This window comes from Rhea americana, unplaced genomic scaffold (assembly GCF_003343005.1).
Source record: "Rhea americana isolate MKP2758 unplaced genomic scaffold, rheAme1 scaffold_84, whole genome shotgun sequence".
NCBI lineage: Eukaryota > Metazoa > Chordata > Aves > Rheiformes > Rheidae > Rhea > Rhea americana.
The window spans coordinates 935,735-962,121 of record NW_028187023.1 but is presented as its reverse complement, the minus strand read 5'-3'; the positions used below and the strand labels follow the sequence as shown (position 1 = coordinate 962,121).

Below are 26,387 nucleotides of genomic sequence, written 5' to 3'. Positions count from 1 at the left end.
TTCCTAGCATAGCTAAAAACAGATTTTAGTTCAGCTAGTTCTGCACTGAATTTTCCTCTGTACTGCTTTCTTATGGTTCTTACTGGCCTTGTATGTTCAACTGGTGGATGTCAACAGTCTTCGTATGATATGAACCATCTGAAAAGCACTACACATTAGTCTTTGTAATACAATTCTCCCAGCATCGGAAGTACTCCATAAAACCTCTACAAATTCCACTAAGGTAAAGCATTAGCAATGTCACAATCGATGTTGGGAGTTTTAACACTCTTGGAGCTTGATGTGCTCAAGCAGGAGGCTGAAATACATTTGGTTCACTAGAACATTTTCTGCATTGGTCTTTAACACTTCAGCTGCAAATTCTATCATACCATTACTAGAAAAAAAGTACCAGTAAAGGAAGAACAATTCCAAGAATGTGACAGTAAATTCCCACACTCTCATAGAGAACTCTACTGTCCATGGCAAACATATGCCTCAGGAAGTGAAGACATATTTTGGCAGAAAGATTTGCCAATACACAATTTACATGGAACAAAATGTAGGTTTTTCCCCTCAAATTATTCCTTGCAAATTGTTCCTGCCAATGAATTGAATTTATATAGATATCAAAGAAAGTTGTATGGGGCCAGAAACCCTCTCTGCAATTTGCACAAACTGAACACCTGAGTTATTCCTTGCATCCTATTTATACGTGGAGGGAAAAATGGGCTGGGATTAGAGGAGTGGATAATTACTCTGTTATAATCCCTCATTTAATGTTAATCAGATAAATAATGGTGAAGCACAGTATTAGAAGTTTTAATGAGTCTATTAAAAACATTCAACTATGCATGCTTAGAAGTAAACACAACACCATTTACTACGCAGACCACCAGACAAAACAGATTATCATCCAAACAAACAGTGACAATCTGTTTACTGCATGGCTGTATTAATTTTGAGAGTTCTTTATAGTGCTCCTGTCAGATTGAACACTTTAAAAGTTTTATTTTGTTTTGTTTTTTTAAGTGAAAAGGGGATGAGAACAGCTCTAACAACTACGCTCTCCAATACACCGTCACAAGCCCTGCCAACAACATGCCAGCCCGCCGCCCCACACAGCCCTTCTAACGGACAAACTAACGGCCGGCGCGGCCCATTGGCTGCGGGGGGGGGGGGGAGCGAGGAGAGAAGCACTCGCTCCAAACAGATTTTCTCTCCATCAGGACGGAGAATACATGATTTAATGGAGTTCATCCTATTTTTTAGGCACTGTGAGAAAAGTAAGAGCTCCATTCTGCTCTCATCTCCCGGGAGGTAGTTAGGAAAGACTCGTCCAACTCCCCCCCTTCCCGAGGATGGTACCGCCGCGCCCTAAAGCGGCACGAGGCCGCTCTCGCGAGAGGCCTGTTGAAGAGCCGCCTGTGGGGTTTGGTTGTCCTGGAGACGGCGGCCGCGGCGCCGGCTGGGCTTGGTGCGCCCGGGCGGGGCTGCCGGAGCCGCAGCGCTGCTGGGCCGCTCCACCGCTGCGGGCCTGGGCCCAGCCCCAGCGCCGGCCCCGCCGCGCCTCGGGGTCTCTCTTGGAGTGTGGAGAAGGGCTTGCTTTCTCCTCCGTCGAAGCCTCTTGCAAGGTTATTTACTGCTTTTTTGCTTTTTCGCTTGTTTGTTTGTTTGCTTCGGGAGTGTTTTGGGCCTCTGCGGCTGCTTATCTTTTGTCTCTTCCGTTTCAATCATTTTGCTCCTGTGCGCTTACCTAGTTTCCTCCATCCCCAGCAAAATGAAAGAAGCCTTTAGGGAGTCCTCAGACCTTGTCCTTTGCCGCCAGTGGATAGTTGTCGCGAGAGGCCCGGAAATAGCCGGAATTTGTCGAAGAACTCGGTTGCCTTAGGTAGAGCAAGTGCACTTCTGAAGTTCGCTTTTCCGAGGCGCTGCTGTGGCGGGTGAGGGAGGACGTGGGCGGTTTCGAGGCAGCTCCGCCGCCGCCGCGCCGAGGGGCGCGGGAGTGGTGGTGGTGGCAAGCCTGAGGCGGTGTGAGCGGGRTCGCTTGAGCCAGGGAGCCTGAAGTTCGTGAGCTGCAATAATTGAAGTTAAATTTATCTTTAGTTCTGCCTGCCCCTTTATTCTGCGAGGCATGGCACGTGTGACTCCGTTCATCGTTTTTTCTTGCACTGATACGAAAAATGGTTTTATTTCAGACCATTTGAAAATTACTGCATACTCAATACGTACATAACAAAACGTTGTGAAGTCGCAAAGTTTTTGCAGAGAACTATGCATTTCTATTCGTTAAGCTTTCCCTTGAAAAAGGAATGGGAATATCAGCTTTTGGTTTGGGAACTCCCATAGCTTGGAATTACTGACATATAAAAAGTTTTCCCACTGCTTTGGTACATAAAATACTCTTGCCCTTTTGTTGATGTTAACCTTAGCARTCCCGTGTTTTTCTTCGTTAGTTAATTTGTTTGTTTTTAAAGCTGCCATTGCCTTTCCTTTGTTGTTGAGATTAGTTTCAAGAGGCAAGTCTGTGAACGGTAAGTACTTTTTGGATACTTTGACTGGGTTGATGATATGAAAACTGTGTACTTGAGTGACAAGCTAGTGCATACTGAGAAGACTTCAATATTGAATTGTCAGAAAGGATTTGAAACTCGCTTAAACTACATCTGAAATGTTACTGGATTTGTGTTCTTATTTTTTTAATAACCTGATAGTGTGGAAGCTTTTTTTCTTTATTATTATTTATTATTTATTTTAAGGCACAATGGATATTACAAGGGGGAGCTTGGATAAAATATCAAGGCCTGCATCTAGCTCAAGAGCTTATCCTAGCTGTAGATCTTTAAGTGCATCTATGGAGGTATTAACACCAGAGCCATGTTTGTCAAAGGTAATACTTTTCACCTGCAGTAAGTTAAAATCTCTATGCCTCATTTTTCTTAGCAGAGTGGCAAAGAAGTAACTTTTTTCTTTTCTGGAGTCAATAGATGTGCTATGGGATTACATGAAACTTCATGTATGTGGCTGCTTCTTATGCATGCTTGGAGTGATGTTTAATTTCATTTTTCTGAATCTGTGTTACTTTCTGGTTTTCTGCAGAAACGTCTGTTCAGCGTTACAACCCAGAAAATGTGATTGCATTTCCTTTTTTTGCTTAATGAAATTATTAAATAAATTCYACTTCAATCAAAAAAATTGATATTATGTTAATTAGATACACAGCTATAGATTATTGAGGCATGAGCCAGAATATATATAATTTAACTTCCATCTTATTTGTGCTTTTAAACTTAAGTTGCAATAAAGATTATTTATAGAAAGCAAGTATTTGAAAAATCTTCGCAAGTTGAATTTTTGACTGCAAGGCACTCCATGTAGTTAGGAAATGTTTGAATGAAATTAAAAATTTCATTGCATACTATTTCAGGATAGCAGAGTCAGCTCCAGGAATTTGACAGACTCCTTTGGAAGTAAAGTGTTTTTTTACATCCTCTGAAGATATTAGCGTCAGGAATATCAGGACTTAGTTTTGGGAAAGTAGATGTGTGGTATGGCTGTTAAGATGTAGGCATTGGAACCTGAGAATGAGATTTAGATTGATTTATGTAGATGAGTTTCTATGAATATCCAGTTGGGTTGTACCTCAATTCATGTGCCTGTAAAATAGGAATGTAGCTGGATGCTTCGCAGATCTAGTGAAAAAAATTTTTTTTTATAGGTTCATAGTCAGCTTTTAAGATTGCCATCAGATGACTTTGTATTAACARTGATGATGATTTAGACATAAGCATTTCAGCCCTTGGAAGACTGAACTCTATGCTATAAGCAAGAGATTAGGATGTTACTTTGTGCAGAGCACCTATAGGGTGAGGCTGCTGTATCTGGACTCTTAACCAGTTGGCTGTACCCTCTGCTGCTTCTGCAGATGGCATAGATCTTTGGAACCCCTTCCAAGGCTGTACCCTCTGCTGCTTCTGCAGATGGCATAGATCTTTGGAACCCCTTCCAAGTCTGGCAATCTCAAATCTGGCAATCCAGGGAATGATAAGCATATGAAAAAGGCACATCAGGGTGTTATCTATGAAGCAGAACTCTCTGTAGCAGACCAGAAGACTCTCTTATTTGAGACATACTCTGCAATCTTGTGTAGAAGCACTGTTAGCCTTTGGAATAGTGTGTGATTATTATTACTGTTTCTTCTCCCCCCTCTTTTCCCTTCCCCCCCCCCTTCTCATTTCTATTTTTTATGGTAGTAATTTGTTTACTTTTCATAGGTTGATTCGCCTGGCAGTTTGACCAGTAATCATCAAAGATACAATTTAGAATACTGTTGTCCAGAGAACAAAGATGATGACAGAGAAAAATCTGACATCAAGAGAATAAGAACAGCTAAGCAAACCTCAGTGGAAAATATTACCTTCACTTTTCAGGACCATATACAGAATCCTAATGAGCTGTCAGGTGGGGGAATGACTGACACTTTCTTGAGTTGTGGCTAGACCAAATACCATGTTTGTATAATCTGGGTAAAATTCTATTGACAGACTTAAAAGGGATGCATGTAGGTAAATTCTAGAAGAGAAATAGGAGGACAACAATGGTGTCAAAATTAATGCCTTTATTTCTTTTCACTTGTTAGTGTAATAGTAATGGCAGTGATAATATAGTATGCATCCTGTGACATCTAAGCTGGGATCTGCTCATTAGTGATGGCCTAAAAGATCAGTATAGATTCTCTGCATCTGATCCATAGAACCATGTTCAAAAGTACTTGCAGTACTGTGTTTCCTGTCAAACTTTTCACAAAGATCATGGGCAGGTTTAACTCAGTTGGTTAGAGTGTGATGCTGCTAATGCCAAGGTCGGGGGTTCGATCCTTGTATGGGCTATGCTGAGGGTTGGACTAGATGATCTGCAGAGGTCGCTTCCAACCTTACCATTCTATGATTCATTTGTGAGAAATTTTGTATCCCAATAATAGTCCACTAATCCAAACAAATTGAAAATTATAGATAAAAGTTATAGGATTTAAGAACCGAACAATGCAAATACTAATAACACACTTTAAATATTAAAATGTAATATCTCATTTTAATGAAACAGCACATGTAGAAATACTTCAGTTAAAAATTTTTTAGACATTCTGTAAATATTAATAAACTAATTCTCCAGAGCTCCTGACCTATTTGAAACACAGAAATTAAGGCCAGTGTGTGAAGTAGAGGGTTTGGATACTTTCTTCAAGTTTAGATAGATTTCATAGTCAAATTGTGGTCAAAAGAAATTCCTTAATTCCTGCACYTGTATTTAACTTGGTGTAATAGTTTTAAACAGTAAACCACTGTAGAGATTCTGTGTTGTTCCCTAGCTGACAGAAAAATATATTTTAGTCTCTTACTTGTTAACAGTTGAAATGGTATCTTTTAAAGTTCATCTCATGTTATTGTGAAAGGCTTTTTACTGTGTTTCTTTTTCAGGATCTGTCTCTAATTCAGATTCTGGGGATGACAGTGCTGAAATACAGACTTCTAAATTCAGTGAGCCTTCCCAAGGAAAAAAAACAAGTAATGCAAAAAAGAGTATTCCTTTCCAGATTTATAAAGTGAACAGTGCAATAAAATATTTTTTTCTTTCCTTGTTCTTAGCACTTCTAGGGTAATTTGGGACCTTAGTGTATGTGTATGCATGCATGTATATCTGTATCTATATGTATTTTTATATAAATATACAAAATATACAAAAATACAAAAAAACCCTGTAAATAGAAAATGTATATGCAGTGTGATGTTCAAAAGATGGATGATTAATTCTTTAAGGATTATTATATTAAAGGATATTCACTTTATTAAATGCTATGTTAGCATTTGACTTTTATGTATGTTTCGACAATTTAATAAAGTAGAAGCCAGTGGTGACTCTGTCTAGGGCGGCAGTGCCAGTCATCTAAAATAACGTTCATTTCATTGGGACAAAAATTGGATAGAGTTCAACCTCAAAGCTTCACTCAGTAAATTTAGCTGTAGATCCATCTACTAGTTTCATACCAGTTGAAATAAGTGGGTTTTTTTTTTTTTTTGTTCACTTGGATTTTTACAGCATTTCCCTTGTTGAATCACTTGTCTCTTCTGGCACAAAGTAGAGTAATACAGCACAGTAAATTGTGGGGACAATGGATGTGTAAAGCTTTTGATTTTCAAAGGTTAGAAGATGGAAAGATACTGCAGGAGTGTTAACTCTTCTACATTTTACCTGTGTATATAAATTTGCTTCTAGTTAATTGAAGGAATAGAATTGGAATTACTACCTTTTGTCTTTGATATTAGAACTGTTTTTAAGTGTTAAATTTTGTTGCAGTCAGTAGTATCTGTAGTCCTCAATGGTGATTATTTTTTCCCTGTATATGTGTATGCTCACTCACCCTTCTCTCTCTCTGTCTCCTTTCTCTCCCCTTTTTTTCTCCTGAGTTTAGCTCGTACCTGTATATTGAGACTCAAACTGGTAGCTTTAACAACCTTTAAAGAAAAAATACAAAATTCTGAATAATTGATCTTATGGTTATTTCAGTATTCAGTGGTATTTATTTGTTGTAAATATATTAGCAGAAGCTGGATTTGACCAGAAGAACTTGGAAACTTGTGGGATAGGGGCAGTGTTTCAGTTGTTCTCTGCTCTTTCTCTGGAAGCTAGGCTTGAGCAGAAATGAGGGTAGAGTTTGGTGCTATAGGAAGGGGAAAAGCTAGAAGTGATCAGAAATTGTAATCTGCCTGTCTAGAGGAAAAAAAAGGCAAAGCAGAGATTTTAAGTAGTGTTAGTTTCTATACTGTTTCTGTTTTACAAAACTGCATTTTTCCAGAACCAATATCAGACTCTGCTTTGGTTGAGGCGTAAGATGAGACTGAAACTTCTCTAATGTTTAAAACTAGAAATGTTAGAGAGTCTCTCAATTTTAGGACTACTCAAGTTAATGATTTACACTTCAAAATATGTTCTAGTAGTTGACCTGAATGCATGAGATTTTTTTTTTTTTTTTGAGTTTTAAGCTTATTTTGTCTGTGGTTGTAGTTGATACTATGCAGATTTTCTTACTCTTTCTTTTTAAATTCATTCACTTGCCAGATGGTGAACTTCCCTCCTCTCCAGTCCAACTGCAACATCTAAGAGCTTTATTCATCCATCTTTTAAAAAAGTTTGTATTTTCCCCTGCCACACACAGATCTAGAAGTGAACACGATATATATATACGCTAGTGAATGATGATACTCTTGTCTGCAGTTGCTATCAAATCACTTATACTGTTTTTTTTAATTGAAATATGTCAAGCTAATGTTAATTTTAAATCTAATTGACAGCAAAATCATCCAGYTTAAAAGATTCTGATCAGACAGGTGTAGATCCCGTGGTTCAAGCAGCTGTAAGGAAGATGAATAAACTTGATACAATACTGGCAAAAAAACACTTTAAAGAGAGAGCAATTAAAAAACAAGGCAAAGAAATGAGAGCAAAGCTCTGGGAAGAACTTCAGGTTAGAAATATACAGCTTATGTAAATAATACTGTAAGACAATTGCAAAGATAATAGATGTACTCCTACATATGCTATTTTATCTAATTTCCCAGACACATTTTTTTCATTAAATAACTCTCAGTTATTGGATGATTTAAAGCAAGGGAATGGATCTTAAAAAGTAGCTTTGAATAGTTTTTAATGTGTATTGGCTGTGAGGCCTCTGAACAGGGATGTGGCCCTTAAAAATTAATGTGACTGGTAGTCAAAGATACATCTGTCTAGATGTGATTTACAAGCACAGACAATCTTATGTTTGAGCTCACCATTTGCAGATATGATAAAGAATGGCAAGAGGTAGTATCTGTGAACTCAGTGCTAGGAGCATTTATGCTGCTCTTGTGTGACTGTTCTTAGGATTATCTTTTCCAGTACTGTCTCTTACTGAAGCAATTAGAGATGCACCCTGAAGAAAGGCATGAGAATGCTATAGTACAAATTCCTTCACATTATTCTGATTCTGGTCTCCAGCAGTTGCATGTCAATTTAAGCCTTGAAAACATTAAATTTAGTATTTCCTTCAAAGTTAATTACAGTCTTGTMTATTTTCTGTGAATACCAATGTCAGTTACTGAAAATGATGGTATTCAGTTTAAATGCCTCTCATAATTTCAGTGGATTTGGATTGAGAGCCATATATCCATTACAAAAGTCTTTCACCCTGTGAAATGTGTCTCCACATAACAGACAGTACGTAACAGACCTCCAAGTTCCACCATGTCTTCATCAAAACTTTAGGACATCTTCTGATAGCCTCAAGAAGAAAACAAATTATTCTGATATGGTTTAAATTTTGCTAGATTTGAAATTCTTATAAGCAAACAGTATTTTGTTACAATGTTAAATACATGCTGTATGTATTTATGATTTATTTCTTTTAATTAGCCTATCAGTACTTCTGGAAGTCATGAAGAGGTGGAAAATACAAAACATTTTTTAGCTTTGATCTCATCATGGCAAGATACAGCTGGTAAGCAGGAAAGAGAAGTGAATCCCCTGATATGATTATCCTGTATTTTGGGCATGTATAGGCAATAAGCAAGGAAATCAAAATTGTTTTAGTAAACAAAATCATGAAGTTACTGATGTACTGGCAGGTATTAGTGAAAGAGGTCACCTGGCTGAAATACTTGGTATAGGAGGGGTGGAGAGGGAATGAGGATTTGTCTGAATGGATTTGCTGGGCAAAAATCTGAGCTTGGCTACTTGGACATATGTGCAAACTAATGTAGCAATGTGTGGTTAAAAATCCCCCCCAAATTTTTATTACAAGGTAATCTACTTTTATTTCTATACTTAAGTTTTGGTTATTAAGCTAAGAACACAAAATTTAGGTTGGTAAGGGTGGTAGGTAAAAAGTGCCCAGTAGGTGTCAGCATCTAATTGAAAAGAAAAATAGGCAAGCAAGACTATATGCAGTTACTAATGAATTATATGCTTCATTTCGTTATTCTCAAAGGTTACTCTGTGCTGTAGTGAACGTGTGTCATACGAGTTCTGGTGTGCCATCCTGACAAAATTCTACATAGTTTAGATTTATTTTTCTCCTGTACCTTGATCTTTGTCATATTCTTTCTGTAACGTGCTGGTGCCTAACTTCTCAGGTCTGCTTTTTTAGGACTAACAGAGTAGATAGTTGTCCAGATTGACTATGAAATGGAATGTAATTCATGTATTTTGCTTTTCTGAGCTTGAATTTGATACAGAACTTTATTTGATGAATTATATATATTTATATACAATTCTAATCAACAATATGTAATATAATAAATATATGCAATTGTTATAGAATGACAAAGTATATATTATTTGATAATTATATTTTTATGTAGATAGATAATTATAACTTTTCCTGTGGCTGTGAAATCAAACAAAAGTTCTGAGTACAAAATGATTATTACTGATATGTATCCCAGCCTCACAAAATTCTGACACACTTGTGGGAGAAATGTAAGCTGAGAATTAAATGGGTTTAAATTCATTCTTTGTACTCTGTGCAGCAAAATCATGCTTTCAATTGTGTGTTAAGCTTTATTTTTTGCAAGACATTGGTGTTTTTTTTCCTGTGTTTGGATCTTTGCAGTGTGAGTCCTTTTCTTGAAGTGCCAAATACATAGATTGCAATTTATACATCCAGCTGATACGTGCCAGGATGACTTAGTTTTTTTTTTCTCTGAGTGCTTGAAGCAACTTTTGTATGCTAGGATATTTGAATGTTCTTTTCTTTAGATTATACCCTTGACATAAGCTGCTGGAAGCCTAAAACTTGCAGAGGCAGACRTCAGCTATGAAAGTCTGGGTACTTTATTCTCACTTAAACTTCTGGATGACTTGCCACAAGGTGTCTGCTGAGACTTCTGAGGATTATAGTTTAGGACTATATTTTTTTACAATGTAATTATTTGTCTTGTACATACATACATGCAGCAGCTGTTAAAAACAAAAACAGATGTATGAAATGGTATAAAGAGTTTTCTTCTCATACGTGTTATTAATGAAATAAACCTTACTCTTTCACTTTTATTTCTTGAAAAATATGGTGGTGATGTAATTTATGTAAAAGAGAAAGTAAATTGCTATAACTTTCACGTGAGAGCGTTTACAGTGATATGCGTGAAACTAGATTGTCTTTAAATGCATTTTACTTAAATTATACTGAAAAATTTCTTAACAGATCCCTTCCACATTAAAGAAGATGAAATATGTATTTCAGTTTTTCACACACAAATTAATCCAGAAGATTATGATTGCCATAAAAGTCAGCATAATCAGGGTAAGCTTTAGTAACTGTGTAATTCATATTTCCTGATACGGCAAAACAACATATGAAATGGGTGAGTAATAAAGACCATGGATGAGCCAAAAAGTCAGAAAAAGTAGGTTTGTCTATTGGAAAGGCAACAGTTCTTAAGTTTTTGACAAGTGATAAAATGGAAAAACTTTGTAGCTAACCTAAAGCATGAGGGTCAAGTTTCAGTTTGAGAAGAATGAAGATAGRTAGTAGGAAGATGGAGAAGATCAAAAGCACAGGACTGCTCCAATTCAGTGTGAAGAAGCATTTAGTAACCCAGAGTTAAGATCATGTACCAGCGGGCTAATAGTGATATTTTATCAAATGTGATGTTTTATTTAGAAAACATTTTTATATCACGTTAAATAAAATGTACATTGAATAAATAGAATTGTGCTTTTGTGCCTTATTCTTTCCCTATCTGAAACTCAGACTTTTGTGGTTGAGCAACTTTTTTTACCTCGTGTCACATATGAGGAAATGGCTTTGGCTGCCATTGCTGTCAGCTACAATTGCTCACTTCTTTAGTCTACAATTCTTTGTAAACAGAAGCAATCTAATCCTGGTGACTGGCCAAGATCACAAGACGTAATAAACAGGTGGTCTTAAAGTTTAAACCATTGATGGCAGCGGAATCTCTTAACTTACAGAATGTGACTAAATGTTTTAGTCTTTCAAACTGAGACTTCAGTCACCTTATTTTGTCATTCTCAGTCCACTGGTTTGTGATCTTAACTCTGGGTTACTAAATGCTTCCTCACACTGAACTGCAGCAGTCCTGTACTTTTGATCTTCTCCATCTTCCTGCCATCTATCTGCATTCTTCCCTTAAACTGAAACTTGACCCTCGTGTTTCCAACTTCACCATTTTACAGTTTTGCTGCAGCATCCTTGATTAGCAATGATAGCTTTTGATTACCTGAATTCAGAGCAGCAGTGACTTCTAAAGCTCCCAACATGGGCATGGTAGGGAGCTACTGTTGCACAAAAAGTTTGAGATGATGTACATGCTCTTACTTTGAGAACTCATGAAGTAGAGAATACTTGCTACTCATGAGCCATAAGGTACTTAAATGACTTTGACTGGTTCTGCTGAAGACTCTTGATATGATTTCTGATTTCTAAGACCTGTTGTTTTGGTTGCTCTTGGATTTCTGTGTAATAGTTATCATAAAAGGTAGGGCCTGAGCAAGAGGAGCTTAACTTGTTTAAGAAGGTTTTTATTCATACACACACAYGCTATTTTGTGTGCTATTAAGCAATTGCACTGAGATCAAACTTAGTATTTTTTTTTAATCTTTTATCCTAGGGTGATCTCTAATGTATTTCTTGTCACAGTAATCCATGTCTGTGTCTCATCTTTACTTGAATGTTCTGAGATACTGTGCGTGATGGCTCCCTCTCAAAAGTACTCATGCTATAGATAGCAAAAATGTAGTTAAAAAGTAACATTTCATACATGCTGCATGTTATATTCATGTTTTGTTTTGCTCATTTCAGAATACAACAACACATCATGTGCATATTTATCTGTAAATTCTTACCTGATTCCGTTTCCTAGATAGACTTAAGATCTTCTTGTCATCTGTTACCTGGTAACATCAGAGATAGTTTGGGATGTTTTCTGTAAATAACTGTTAATTTGTACAGTGATAGGGTTTTTTTGGTCGTCAGGTTCCCACGTTTCATTCCATCAGGGTTTGCTTGCAATTTCACAGTAAGTCTGATTGGTGAGAATATTGCAGTTTTTGTCCATAGTTTGTAAAAGGATGCCCTGCATTTGTTTTATGTTTTTGAGAGTTTGCTTTTAGTCTATTTAACATGCAGAAGAGTTTCTTTACATGTAAACTATAAAAGAATGAGCTGCTATAGCCTGTGTTCTCTGTGTTAAACTGAGGGATTTTTCTGTGGCCAAAATAACCTTGTTTTTCAAATCTCTACTTTTCAGAAGAGTAGAAAGTATTGTGATCAATGCTTTTAAAGAAGTTTGAGACTTAAAGGAAGCTGTTTGTATTTGCTTAGGCTTGTTACTTAATTTTTTTTAAAAATCTTTAGTGTTCTAGCTAATCTAGAAGAACTGCTGTTTTTAAATCTTGTACAGGTCTCTGAATAACAGAACAGGTGCTCACTTTTATATAATAAATAGAAAACCATTGTTGTGAAGAAGTGTGTACTGTTAAAACATTACGATATAGTTGTTGCAAAAARGTGTGTAGTTTAATAGCTTTACAGCTCAGCGGTGAGCTTTTTTTTTTTTTTAGTTAAAAAAAACTGTTTTATGAACTATGTTATAATATCATCAAATATATCATCTGTTTTTTCAGCTGTTTTATTTTTAAAAAATGTACTTGATAGGTCTCCAAATAGTTCTGTGTTTTTCCCCCAAAACTATTGTCTGGTTTTGTACTGATGATAAAACTGAAACAATAAGAGGGTTAGAATGAATGCCATGCCTTTTAAAGCCACCATCTTTAACATTTTTTGAGGTCAGAAATCTGAAAGTATTTTAGCCTTCTCAAAGTTGGATGATCTCATATAACATAAGCTCAAAAAATTAGTCTTTGATAGTTGTCTGTTTTCAATATAGCAATATGGTTAATAGAAATTTTGAAAATGACACATCGTAAGTTTGTGCATCTGCTTTACATGTTTATTAAAGATTTAAAATGAATTACTACTGTTACAGCTCTGAATCAGAAAAGGAGTGGTCTAACTTTGCAACTTCTTTTTCAAACTTCAGATCATCCAAATGAAATAAAAACAAATGAATTTCTAAATCAAACAGAAAAAACACATGATAAAAGCAAAAGCAATCAGGATTTCATTAAAAAGAACATTGAGGTAAGCATTAAGACCTAAAATCATTAGACTTTTTGTTCAATGTTAACTGAAACAGTAGTATTTAAGCCCTTCTAGGGACAATTGGATTTCTTTCTCAGAAACATTTAATAGCAAGATTTTACTTTCAGTGCTACTATTTATTGCATACTGCTGTATAAGATAGTCCTCATGTTGATGCTCATGTTTGTAGGGTTGAGGTAATACACTATTACATATTCGCAGAAGGTTAATAGAGACTGAATTGTTCTGCTTGTGCCTGGATGCAGCTTGTTTTGAGGAAAAATACTTTTTTAAAAAAATCTTTCTTTAAATGTATTTACTGTTAAATTACAAGAAACCATCCTTGTCTGTAGATAAGGGCTAGATATGTAAGTTACTTGTGCAGCTCGCACAGGACCCTTGTGTGCAGAAAACTTCTATTGGAAAACAGATGCCTGGACTTCCGTGCTCTTGTTTCTCTAAGGCTGTAGTAGCTATAATGAATTTTCTTCCAAAAAAAATGCATGTCTATGTCAAAGACAGATTTAAAATTATCAACTTATTATATGTAGGCTGCTAGATTTTACTGTCAGAGTGATGATCTGTGTTATGACAATAAGCAAGATTGGATGTTAATATCAGAGAAATTAAGCACTTAGCTGTTTGAGCTAATAGGGTTCTGAAGGCTTGTTTGTTTTCTTTTTTGGTTTATTTGTAAATACTTTAGCTGGCAAAGGATTCAGGAAACCAGGTTGCTTTGCTTGAAGAAGAAAAAAAAAGGTTGATGGAACTATTAAAAGATACAGAAGATGGAAGAGAATTGCAGGGTGCTGAGGTATGGAAACTTTAATTTGTACTATCATGTTTTATTTCATTTGCTTTTAGTGTAACTCAAGTTTGATTTTTGTTTTAGTCTCATCACACTGTGACCGACTGTGGTAAGAGAGTATAGCTGAACAAACCTCACTGAATTTGTCTGCACAAATTAAATTATCTTTTATTGGCGTCCTTTTTCACTTTACTAACACTAGGAAGTGCCTCAGGGCTCTGAAGAGCAGCAGAACTTTCCTGAAAAATTAGGCAYAGGTGTAAGGAGCTGTAATGAATACTCAGACAAGAAGATGGCCTATTGCCTCTGCGTAAGCTGAGTGACTAGCTGCTCTAATTTGTGGTAGGAAAAAAAAACTTCTTAAAAAAAGAAGTAGTATTTTGAGACTACCTTCCGTTACTTTTCCTCTTCGTAACACATACTTGCATAAGAAAGTGCTAGAAAAACTGTTTTTTTCACAAAGGAGCTTGCTTGGTTTTTAGTATGCAAATAAATTATGACAAATGTCAGGGTTTTTTTGTGTGTGTGTATGCGACCAGTTACTCGATTTCCATTGTCAATGGAAAAATGAATTCTAATAGCTTTTCAGGTATTTGCTGTTTAGTATGAAGATAGCTCTGATTTGCAAAGACTGTTATTAACGCTAAAATATACTAATCTGTATTTAAACTTTTGTAGGTATAGAATGCTGCTCTTTGGCAAGATCCCTTTTACAGAAGGGTTTTCTAATGTGGGAGTAGTATTTGTGGTGTGAATTGCACTTATTTAGGCTTGATATGTAYGTATAGTGTTTTTTTCTCCCCTCAGGTTTCTTATCAGTGGTCTTCCTTACAATGAATTGATTTTACTCAGGGATTGCAGTGGTATGGTGTAGAAAGAATGAACAGTTCCAGTAAGTGAAGCTGATGCAGTTGGGTGAGCCTTGGTCAGTGACAGGTTCTTTTGCTTTCCTGCTGTGCCTTTAGAGTAATAGGGTTGCGTGGGGATGACTTTGCAGCAGTCGTATTGTAACTGGAAGCTGATATTTCCTCCTCTTGTTGTGTGGGTATGGCTACTTGAGTAGCTAGAGGATTAATCTGGAAGCTCTGAAGAAGTAGTGGGCACAAATCCCCTGCAAGACAGATGTTGTGGTCTTTGGGGCAAGGTGATGGCCCTCTTCTGTTAGAAGAAGGAAAGAAAACCTCTTTCTCCACCTCCCTGCCCTCCCCTTGTGAGGTCCTACCTGGTGGTACTTTGGGATTAAGACATAAGATTATACCTAATCTCTTAGCATCATTCCCAGCAACTGCACAAACTAGTTCCCTGGCTGTAAGACAGGAGTGCCGGATTGCTGTGGATAACCGTCTGTTTGTGAATATGAGCTCATTTGTTTGAGTAAAACGGTCCTGTTACGGAAAAGAGCTCACTCATAATCTACAACTGTCCATGCTGAGAGCACATATTTATGTTGTTCAAGCATATGTTACTGGTATCATGAAGAACAAGTTGTCTAAATCATGGTCAGGAAAGAACTCCATAGTCTGTACCTGTCCAAGTTTTTTGTTTTGTTGTTGTTGGAGGGTGTGGGGTGCCAGCTTGCTGGTCTCTAGAAAGATGGTGGCTACTGATTCCAGAGCAGTTCCTCTAAGAATTCAGGTTTTCCTGTGGACATCTTGTTGTGTTCTTCGGTGATAGACTACAACTCTCATGCCTCATCTCACACCCTCTTTTTGATAGAGGTCTTCAGGTGGTTTCTGCCACAGTATGAGCCTCTTCAGTTTCATTCCAAAGCTGGTTTTGGCCAGGTTTTAACACTTTCTGACCATGATCAGATAGAAAATTGCTGGACTTGTTCACAAAGCTGCTGATTGTATTTCCTTCTTTGGCTTGCACCTGAGATTTTCTACCACTTCCATCAGAGGATAGTAGAGACCAGTGTATTATCTTCTCTTTTTTTCTGAAATTCTAAATGAATTTTAGCGCTGTGCTGGTGTGCAGGTGTTACTGGGTGCGTAGCAGAATGGATGCCCAACTGCATCCATTGCTGCCTGACATTGAGATGTACGGCAACTGGGTGGAATTTTGCAAGATGTGCTATTTTTCGGTGTAGTTTCAAATTTATCATTTATACTTGTTGACTTGTCTTCTAATGTCAGAGTGCTGTGAGACTCTAGTCTCTGGAATAAGAGGTAGTGTGTGTTTGTACAAAGAGCGCTGATATGCAAGGCATATATGTTAGGAAGATGTTAGTACATTAACTTAGGGTGAAGGCATGTGGTTTTAAGCAATCTTATTTCAGGGTTTTGACATGGCTACTCGGTGAGGATAAACGCTTTGGACTTGTATGGAAATAAGTACAATAACTGAGGTGGTCTATTTAGTATGTTAACATAACCTAAACCTTTTCTTTGTTAAAGTGTTTTTTTTTTTTTTTTTTTTTTTTTCAGGTAAAACAAAGTATATCTGTTCTTAAGTCCGCTTAAATTGCTGCTTGGTTATATTCAAAGTGAAAAATGTCCATCTATCTGGTCAATAAATATTGCTTTAGGATATGCTTGGTACATGAGTATTGGCAGTGTTTATCTATGTATTGAGATAAATGAGAAGTACATTTCATTTTAAAATACAGTTTATTTTAAAAAAACCACTTTGTGTAATTGATTTTAAAATCAGTTTCCTTTTGGGAATTAAGTATTTTCATTGTCTTTCAATAGGAAGATTTATCTGGCTGGCTAGTACCAGGAGAAGGGTATACACCTGAACCAATGGAATTTCATCACCTAAATGAAATAGATATTAAGCTTCAGGTACTATCTAATGGAGATTTTTCTACAATTCACAGCTCTTGCTCAAAACCTCCAAGCCAAATTTATCAGGTATGTTAAAGAACAGAGCTTGTGTGTTGCAGTTTCTTGTTTGAAGTGTGTGTTATGATCTGATGCAAATAAATACACTAGGCTTTTCTACTTACTATTTTTGCATTTTTTTTCTTTAGTATCTTCTATTTCATTTCAAAGTGTATGTATTAAAGAGTGAAGTAGTTTCAGTGCACTCTTTGGCTATAAAAATCATATGGAAAATAATGTGTTGCTATTTCTGAGTGATTTATGTTTCAAGGACTGTTGTCCTAGTATTTGATGAAAGTGTGGAATCAACAACTTCTGTATATGAAATTTATTATTAACTCAGACTTCAACTGCACAAGTGCTGCATGGATTTGGTCAACATAGTTGCACATTATCCATGATAATTCATCTTTGGGAATTGAAATCAGGTTTCTTTTCATTTCCGCATTGCAAATGTGCATGATCAATTATAATCTTAATGCTAAAGAAATTATCAATGAGCAATGTTAAAGACTGTAGAAAATATTGAAACAGTATGTACTATTTTTTCAGGGTCTTTGTCTTTTTCCCTTGCCAGCAATAACAAGAATTGTTGGAATCTCAACTTTGAGAAATGACTATTTGGATTTTGTGAAAAGAAAACTCCAATTTATCATATACCGTGGCCCAGTAATGTTGTTGTCCATAATATTCTGGGTAAAATAAAACATAAAATACCATAGTCTGTATTTTTGTACATATTGCACAAAATTTTACAAAAATTTTTATTTTGTAAAAATTCCAGTTTGTAGCTAGGACAAGCTCTGTAAGAATGTACGTTGGCAAAACTGTCTTCAGTTATCCATTTAGGTGAAACATCTCTTTCAAGAGCTAAAATAACTGATTTTTTTCTTCTTGCTTTTTAATGGCGACCTTACATTGTTAACTGCATTTTAATGTCATTTTTATATTGACTTCTTTATGGAATTCAAGTTTTATTTCTCCTGAAATAATATTTACTATTGCTGTAAGAGTTCTAGAGGATTCACATTTTGATGTTGATCATTTACCGACTGGGATTTAATGTGTGAACCGCAGCTCCCTCCAGTGGTTCATGGATCTGAGCTTGCAAGTGATTGCTGGACGTTGTGTTCACTGTTTAAGACATCTACTTGAGGTTAATGCAATTGCTGTGATGGCGATACTCTGGGAACGTTTCTCCAAGTGATTGTCACTTCCTGCTCAGATAAAAGCTCTGAAGTATTTGAGCAGAAACTTGCATTTATACATATACTTCTAGAAGAATAATGTGTTACCTTTTTGAGTAATACTAAACTTAACAACCAAAAAGAGATAGTTAATTCTACAAATTGCCCTTTGTTATTTGCCTCCAAATTCCTTTGCTGTCTGCATTCCTGGTTCTCTTCGTKTTCTGAGCCTCAGCCCTCTGGAGAGGGTTGGATGTCTACTGGCTGCCTCAGTTTCATTGGGTTTCAGACTGTAGGCAAGCAAGTTCCTTGCGAAGGCTATTTTGGTAGGTGCAATCTAAGTGTGTCTGGTGCAATGAAATAATTGGGCATGTTTATGTTGACATATAATTGCAGCTGTTTTTTTTTTTTTTTTTTTTTCCCTTATGCAAGTGGAGGAGAAAATAGTTTTATCAGCTATGGGGAGCTTGACTGCTTACTGTGGAAGCCTTTCACTGGATCTAGCCTTTAGTTCTGCATTCTTGGTTGTAATTATTTTTGTGTTGGTACCTAAATAATTGCCATTCAGTGTATATGCGTACAGCAATAACTGTTAAGTTCTGAATTCTCAACCTCTTTTGTGTTCAACCCATTTTACAGTTGCTTTCTCAAACAAAAGGAAGTAACATGTGACAGTAGCTGAAAAATTATTGGCTATTGAATTTATAAACTTCATGTCAAAAGATATGAAAAGTAATTTTTTGCGTGAAGTTGATCTATGTTCATTGCCACTCGTTTTTTAAAACAACCTTGTCTATCACAAGCAGTATCTGCCAATATTTTTATAAACTGAAATTTGTATAAATTTGCCTTTTTAAACTTGTTGCTGTTTTTAGAGCAGCAGTTCAGATAACAGAAAACATTTGAGTCAGAGAAATGTCAGAATTCTTTATACAGAATGGCTCTTGGAACCTGATCGAAGGCAGTCTGATYCTCGATGGTGAATTCTGTCATAGAACTTGTTAGAAGGGAGAAGAACTTTGCTAACAACAAAATTCGGATCAGTGTTTAGGGAATGACACCGCTCTCGTGAGAAGTGAGAGAAAATCCCAGGTTGGATTAGGTTTGTCTTCTGTACTAGAATAAGTTCACAGCACATCAGAAAAAGGAAGTCTTTTAAAATCCTACACAAAATGAAACAGAAAAATAACCTTAGAGTGCACTGTACTTGACACAAACTTAATAGAAAAGCTGAGCAGGTGAAACTACTATCATAGTCTACAAAAAGCACAGAGAGAGAATTTTGTTCTCCACACGCAGGATGTGGCAGTCCTGTTTGTTCTTCTGTGTCAGCTTCAGCTAATTCCAAATTTAGTATGTTCCCATGTCCATGATCTTGTTAAGTCTTCCCTAGAGCCCAGCATTTTATCTTCCTTTGTAGCTGTACACTGCTGATCTCTGCGCCTTCTGGATAATGGTCTGCTATGCAGTATATGTCTGTTGCTTCAAAGATGTAGCGCATCCATTTAGTCTCCCTACTGCCTCTTTTGCCTTCCTTGGAGAGTCTGACTCACAGAGTGCATTTTCATCTCTTGTTGATCTTCTGTACTTCTACTGCTTTATCAATAGTTCTAGCTAAGCCTTTTCCTCCATTTAATTTTGTTGCAACTCTTTGTAGTTGTGCTTTGGTTTGAAACATTCTCTTGCAGGTATCCGACTGCACATCTGAAATATCTCGTCCTACTTTTTAGCTCCTTTTTTTAGACTATGATTGTTATTTGTTGCAATATTACATTTTGGATTTTACCTGTCAGAGCCAATAGGGCCCTCCTTAACGCTCTTTATCCCTGCCTGCCTCCTTGGGGCCTCCCCACCCTGCCCAGTGCCAGACCCCCATTTCAGCCTAGCCCAGCACTGTCAGTCCATGACCCAGCAACACTATAGCGGTGCAGCCTCCAGTCTTGCCATGATCCTCGTCCTGCYTTGGCCCAGCCTCATTCTGTCCTCACAGCCCTGTCAAGCCATCAAGGGGCTGTGTCTGATCCTGGTTGGCCTCACCAGGCCTGATTTGTCCCTTGACCTGTGGGATGACTCCCCAGCTTGGCCTTGGCCTGGCCCTGTCCCTGTGGACCTGCCTGGTGATCACTGGATGCATTTTAACTTTGGGCTGTGGATTGACTTCCCAGCTTGACCTTGGACCTGCCTCATTGTCATGATACTGCCTTATTCTCTGGATCCTTGCTTGGATCTTGCTACTGTCCTGCTCCTTTCCCTTGGGTACTATGGGACTGGGCCGTGGCTGCTGAGGCCCCTGTCCTGCCAGCTGTTTTGTCTCCCTCAGCTCCCATCCCTTAGGGAGCAGCTGGCCCTCACTGCTCTCTGATGGGACCTTCTAGGTACATGTATTTGTGGTTGTTTTATGATATACTTAACATGCTTCTGGCATACTTGATATACTACTTTACCTCTCTAGAAGTTAAGTAATGAGATATTAGAAAAAAGAGAGCATTCTAGTTTTCCTGTTTCATGCTCTATTTTTATTGCTTCTGCAATGATAGCTGTATTGTGTGAGAAGCCTGAAACTTTGAGAGAGTTAGGAAGTACTGGGAGAGTTCACAGCGACAGGAATTGATGTACAATGAAGATTAAAGATTGGGGATACATTCCTAGTACTGGCACTTTCCAATGCGTAAGGGATAGATTTTCATTCCTAATCACTTGTGTGTGTGTGTGTGTGTGTATTTCTATGGGGGGAACAGAATAAACCAGGTGAGAAATGTTCTATTTAGTTCTACTGCCCACCTGACAGATCACTTAAGTGCCAGTGGCAGCTTTGAAACCTCTATAGTCAATGTGATGGTTGAGCTAATGGAATAACTGATGACACAGAGCTTGATCTAATCCTGGGAAAAATGAGGTGCATTACCAGAAAATAATACAGAAATGTGCTGACAAAAGGAAGGGCAAGACTGAGACACTGGCTCTGTGCAGTCCCTGGAGAAAAAGAAAATGTTCTGTAGTGACTGCAGTTTCTTCCACTGTTGTTTTTTTCTACCTTTTCAAACTCTGGCTCTACTCAGCCTTTCCTTTATTTTCTCAGTGCTGTTTCTCGTTGGTTCTTGTATCCTTGTATGCTTATGCTTTTGATCCAGCTAGCTTCGTTGTCCAACCAGTAGGTTTCTCCCTCAGAACTGCTGTCCGTTTCCCCTTTCACTATATCTCCTTTCTCATCCGGTGTGAGCTTCTCATCCAGTTAGCTCATTTTTCTTCACCTCTTCCCAGTATTCAAACATATTTCATTCCCACCTTTCTCCCCTTTTTGGTTCCGTGTACTTTGTCCAGTATCTTTTTTCCTTTCTCTTTCTTTCTTTTTTTTTTTTTTTCCAATCTCTTGCATAGCTTTCCTGATATTTTTTCCTCGTACATTGTATCTGTTCTCCACTGTTCTACTCCTTCCCTGTAGTTCCATAGCAATGGGTTCTAGGTATGTCCTGGGTATAACATTAGTTTCTTCTGAAATTAGTTGTTTGATGAAACAGGGTTTTAAGTAAAATTTGTGGATGGTGTCAAATCAGCAAAGGTTGTAAATATTCTGGAAAATAAGGTGAGGATTCATAATGATTCTGACAGATTATATGAATGTTTTGAAATAAAGAATGGGTTCAGAACGTTTAAATGCTAATTACTGCATGCAAAAAAGAAAACAAAACAAATGAACAACATGAAATGGAGATAACTGACTAAGCAATCCTACTCAGAAAAAGGATCTGAAGAAATTAATCAACCAAGTGATGCTTTTGTGAAAAGATCCGTTTTGTTAAYGTGAATGCCACATGCAAAACAAAGGATATAATAGTTCTAGTTGTCTGCGCTTGTTGGGGCTAACTGCAGGTGTTTAAGGACAAGTTCTGTAATTGTTTCTTCAGTGGATTACAGCAACTAAACGAGGAAGTAAAGTAACTATCAGCAAAKAAGGCTGGTAGAAGAACTGTAAAACTAGTTAAAAGTGGGAGAAGTTCAGGGTACTAATACAGTGAATGAAATATGCAAAAATTATTTTACTTTATAAATCCTCACACATATATTCTAAACTTCGAGAAACAACGTATTTGTTGGTGAGACTGGATGTCCATAGTGTTCAAAACTGATGGTGAGAATCTTTGTTTAGAAATACTGAGTAAAGAAAATTAGTGTATGAACTACATATGCAGTGCTGAAAACTTATTTTCAGTGTTTCAAGAATTGCTGTTGAACACAAGTCTAAGCTGAGATGTGAATATTATTTCCTTTGGAGAACGGTCTGATTTCAGTGGCATCAGTTTTTCTTCAAAAATATCGATGCTGAAATTTTTTCTAATTTGCTGGAGACTTCATCTGTTGAGGCTGAATAGAGTATAATGCATCAGTGACAGGGAGAAAATTATTGGTGTCTAAGTCTTCTGCTTGGATTTTCGTTTTGAATTTTAGAACTAATTAAAATACAATTAGCTTAGAGTTACATGTCATAAAGGTGCACATTCTTTTTTTCCCAGAATTGCATCGGATATGACATTCAAAATGCAGACACTTAATCACCGTTGGCTTAATGACAGAGCTGCTTCTTGCCACTTCTGGCTACATTGGCAGGATATAGGAACTATGGTCTGACTCTGAAATTTTTAGCAACTGGCTTTAATTATGCTACAATACCATAGTTTCTCTGTTACAGAGAAGCATACGTGTTCATCTTTTGTGCAATGAGTCCAGCTGGATTCAGAATGCTTTTCCATGACTAATGTTCTCTTTAGCATGGAAATGTTTCTCATTACAACTTTATCCCTCTCTGAAGCATTTCTTTCTTCTGATGCCAAGTTAATTAAATATTTTAAAAATGCTTTTGTGTTACTCAATATTTTGGGGGAAAAACAATTTAGACTGAATGTAATCCTGGAAGAGATAGGAGAGAATGATAGAGTAAAGAGTATGAAGTGTAAGACTGAGTGTGGTGAGTACGTGTACCAATTTGAAAGACTAGAAAATAAAACAGAGAAAATGATTTAATCAACAATAACATTTATGTACTTGATTATCTTATAAAAATACTTTCTTAATGCAGCATATTACCTTGATTTGTTCTTTTGTACCTAACTGGATTCCTTTTATTGGAAAAATTTTCCATCTTTCTACTATAGGAGTAGATTACAGTTAAGTTTAAAACTAAGGAGTTACTCTAAAGGATTATGAAGAAACCCTAATGTTTTCATTAATGATTTGTCATATACTCTGTGCCTCCATTTTTCCACAACAGATGACTCTGACAGGTATTTCTACCTCAAGGCATGGTTAAAAGCATGCTAACAAGCAGATCAGCCTGTTTTGTAGCTTAAGAAGATTAGAAGGCACCGCTATGCTTCATTAGGTGTGCTTTGGTTTTGTTTATTTTTAGACCTTTGAAGAAAAAGGAGTGCAGCACATAGCCAGTATCTGAAATAACTAGCATGATTTACATTTATCTAATTGTCATTGCAACTATGGCTGTTCTAAGTACCTCATCTTCCCTTGTGTAACGTAGCTAATATTTTTATTTTTTGCTTCATCTCTAAGATTTTTAGACTCCAGTTAAAGTCCTATTACCTGCACCTGCTATATTTCCTGCTTCAATTCCTGCACCTGCTTCAGTTATATAATTGAAACAAAATGTTTTGAAGCATTTAAAACTGACAATAAAATGTTTTTCATGCAGTAGTATTTCCTACATTTATTTAATGCAGATATTTTGAGAAAAATATTAGAGAACGGGTACAATTTTCAGTTGAATATTAAATTGCAAAGGTTGTTTCTCTTCCCAGTCAGACACACTATATGAACTTCTTTTCTAAGTGGTTTAAGATTGCTTGATCTGCTTCTGAAAATAAGAATGAATAGGTTATGTTTGATTAAATGGCTGTTCCTGCTCCTTTAGGTTACATTGACTGACATTTTTTTTCTATACCATTATTTGGATTACTTGGATTCTTATAGGATCCTTGATTTGCAAGAGCAAACCCTGTTTTTTTCCCAGCTATCCATAACTACAGTTTTCCCAATATTTGTCATTCTGAATGATCTAAATTACATTCTGTTAATGCATGTAGCAGTACTACATTGAACCTTCAGTATACTCAGCACTGATACGGATTTCAAACTCTGATCCAAAACTACTGGAGAATGAGAATTTGTAGCCCAAATATTTAATAATGATTGTTTACTGACTCATTCTACTGACTCATACTAACTCTTCAACTTAGAGAAGGGTTTTTTCCTCATTCACCATGGAGTCCAGTAAACAAAGTGTTTGTTAGTTTATTTATTTATTTTTAAATCTGAGTCTGATTCTTCCTTTCCCTCCTGAGAGTTGTCAGCAATGGCCTAGTTCTGATTGCAGTATGGTGAATAGGAGTAAGGTTTGGAGCCCTTCATTCTGCTTCCCCAGCTCTCTGCAATTTTGTTGTAACAGAACTTAAGCATCAAAGATTTAGCTATGGAGTTTTTATAATTTCTGTTACCGTGTGAAGAGAGAGAATTTTTTTATTGAAGTGACTCCTTCCTTAAGTTTATCTATTGTATTAAAAGTACATAATGAAAATTATTCATTTGCTAAATATGAAATTGACCTATTATTCTAATTATTTCTATGTTTTTCTTACAGAATACATGAACATTTYGGGGGGGTTGAAACAATATAAAGTCATATATTTAATTTCTGCCCATTTCTCCTTCTGTCAGGAATCCCTGGCTTATGCAAATAGAAAAATAGAAGCAGTTCCAGGTGAGAGAGTTCTGCGATACAATAAGGAGCACCGTGATCAGCAAAACCGCCTGAAAGAAATAGACCATCAGCTGAAATCTCTGGAAGAAGATCTCGTAAGTCTCTCTCTTTTTTCTTTCTTTARTTTTTCTCTCTTCTCAGTTTATGAACTTCAGAATGTATCATTCTGTATTTTTTTTACAGTAAGATCAAATTTTGCAAACTTTCATATATCCTGAAGGAATTTATGAAATATAAAGGAGGATGTTTCAAAGAAAAAAATTCCCATATTCTGGGAAACATGTATTTTTCAGTTCTACTGCATGTTACCCATTAACATAGTATCTTTCAAAGTTAAAGAAACTACTCTCCTCTCTTTACATCCCCTCCTCCGAGGAGGGGTAACATATAGAAATAATCGTGTAAATATATCTTTAGTTATTTTGGCCCTAAGCCATTTATTATGGATTGTGTGATTCAGTGATCACTAAAGGACCAGATCTGGTGGTAATATGATGTGCACTGAGACTTGTTGTGTGATTTAATTTTGCTAAATGAATTCAATATTTTTCTGTAAGTTATCTTTCATAGAATAAACTACATCGCGTCTCATCCTCATTATTGGCTTGAGTTAAAGTGTTTAGGGAAAGCAATTTAAAGTTGAAGGGGGTCTTGTTGTTAATCSAGTAGACAGTGACTGTATTTACTCCCAAATCATGACAAGCCTAAAGTTGCAGAGTTGTGTCTTTGAATTACTGATCTCTTCTTCAGTGGATGTAATGTAATGCATTGTTCTGATGTTACAATTAATAAACAGAACTAAAAGAAGTAGTTGCAGGGAAACCTCAAGGACTTGATTTTTTTTTAAATACTTTTTTAATATATACATTAAAAAATGTAATATTTCATCTGTGCAGAAAGAGCTAGAAAAGCAGCCAATATGGAAGGGAATTAGGAACAAAATACATAAAACATTCAAAACAGATGAATTAAAAAGAGGATTCTTAAGATGCTATAGTTCTGATATGGATTAGAAGCAAATGTTGGTATTTGTTATTATATTGGTTCCTGTGTAGATCATCTTAAGAGAACAGGAAGAAAACCTTTTTCTCTGTCCTACTCTTTCTTTAAATGACTGCTTGTACAAAAGTTTGAAGATTTGCCTTGCTCAGGTGGAATGAAACTGCTGAAGGCTTGAAAGAAGAAGGCCTTACTGAGCTGCTGCTAGTGGTCAAAAACTAAATGTATATTTTTTTAAAGTTTGGACATACTGTTCAGAATTACATTTTTACTTTTGAGATGAGAAGGCTTTTTTTCCCCCAAGAGTGTGCTATGTGGGGAGGGGGAGGGCAAACAAGTAAAACAGTGCATAAGAAACTGAAGTGAGATGAAAACTGGCTTGGGCATTTTGATGAGAGGGAGCTGAATGTTTTAATAGAAATTCTAAATATTTTTCCACATTAGCGAGAAGCTTCAATGTAGTTAATTGACTAAGAACTATGAAAGCAAAGAAGGTGATTGGGAATAGTGAGCATGAATTTATCAAGTCGTGCCCTTGATCAGTCTTACTGCTTTCTACAGTGAGATGACTAGATTTAGTAGACATGATTGAGGGCGGGGCTCAGTAGAAGGCTTACCTTCAGCAGTA

General features: G+C 36.6%; 1 protein-coding gene across 2 annotated transcripts in view; it reads left to right on the top strand.

The window, feature by feature from the left end:
• The first annotated feature begins 1,399 nt into the window (after window positions 1-1,399).
• Window positions 1,400-26,387, top strand: part of FSIP1 (fibrous sheath interacting protein 1) — a 72,118-nt gene continuing 47,130 nt past the window's right edge. The window contains exons 1-12 of one of the 2 annotated variants that reach the window (XM_085323384.1): window positions 1,400-1,613; window positions 2,739-2,869; window positions 4,254-4,440; window positions 5,457-5,543; window positions 7,329-7,501; window positions 8,428-8,512; window positions 10,217-10,315; window positions 13,074-13,174; window positions 13,881-13,988; window positions 16,676-16,710; window positions 16,804-16,837; window positions 24,718-24,855. In XM_085323384.1, the coding sequence (XP_085179510.1) occupies window positions 2,744-2,869; window positions 4,254-4,440; window positions 5,457-5,543; window positions 7,329-7,501; window positions 8,428-8,512; window positions 10,217-10,315; window positions 13,074-13,174; window positions 13,881-13,988; window positions 16,676-16,710; window positions 16,804-16,837; window positions 24,718-24,855 (1,173 nt within the window). In that variant the 5' untranslated portion in view covers window positions 1,400-1,613; window positions 2,739-2,743. Of the gene's footprint in view, window positions 1,614-2,738; window positions 2,870-4,253; window positions 4,441-5,456; window positions 5,544-7,328; window positions 7,502-8,427; window positions 8,513-10,216; window positions 10,316-13,073; window positions 13,175-13,880; window positions 13,989-16,675; window positions 16,838-24,717; window positions 24,856-26,387 lie in introns of both variants that reach the window. The other variant, XM_085323385.1, reaches the window with a different exon arrangement.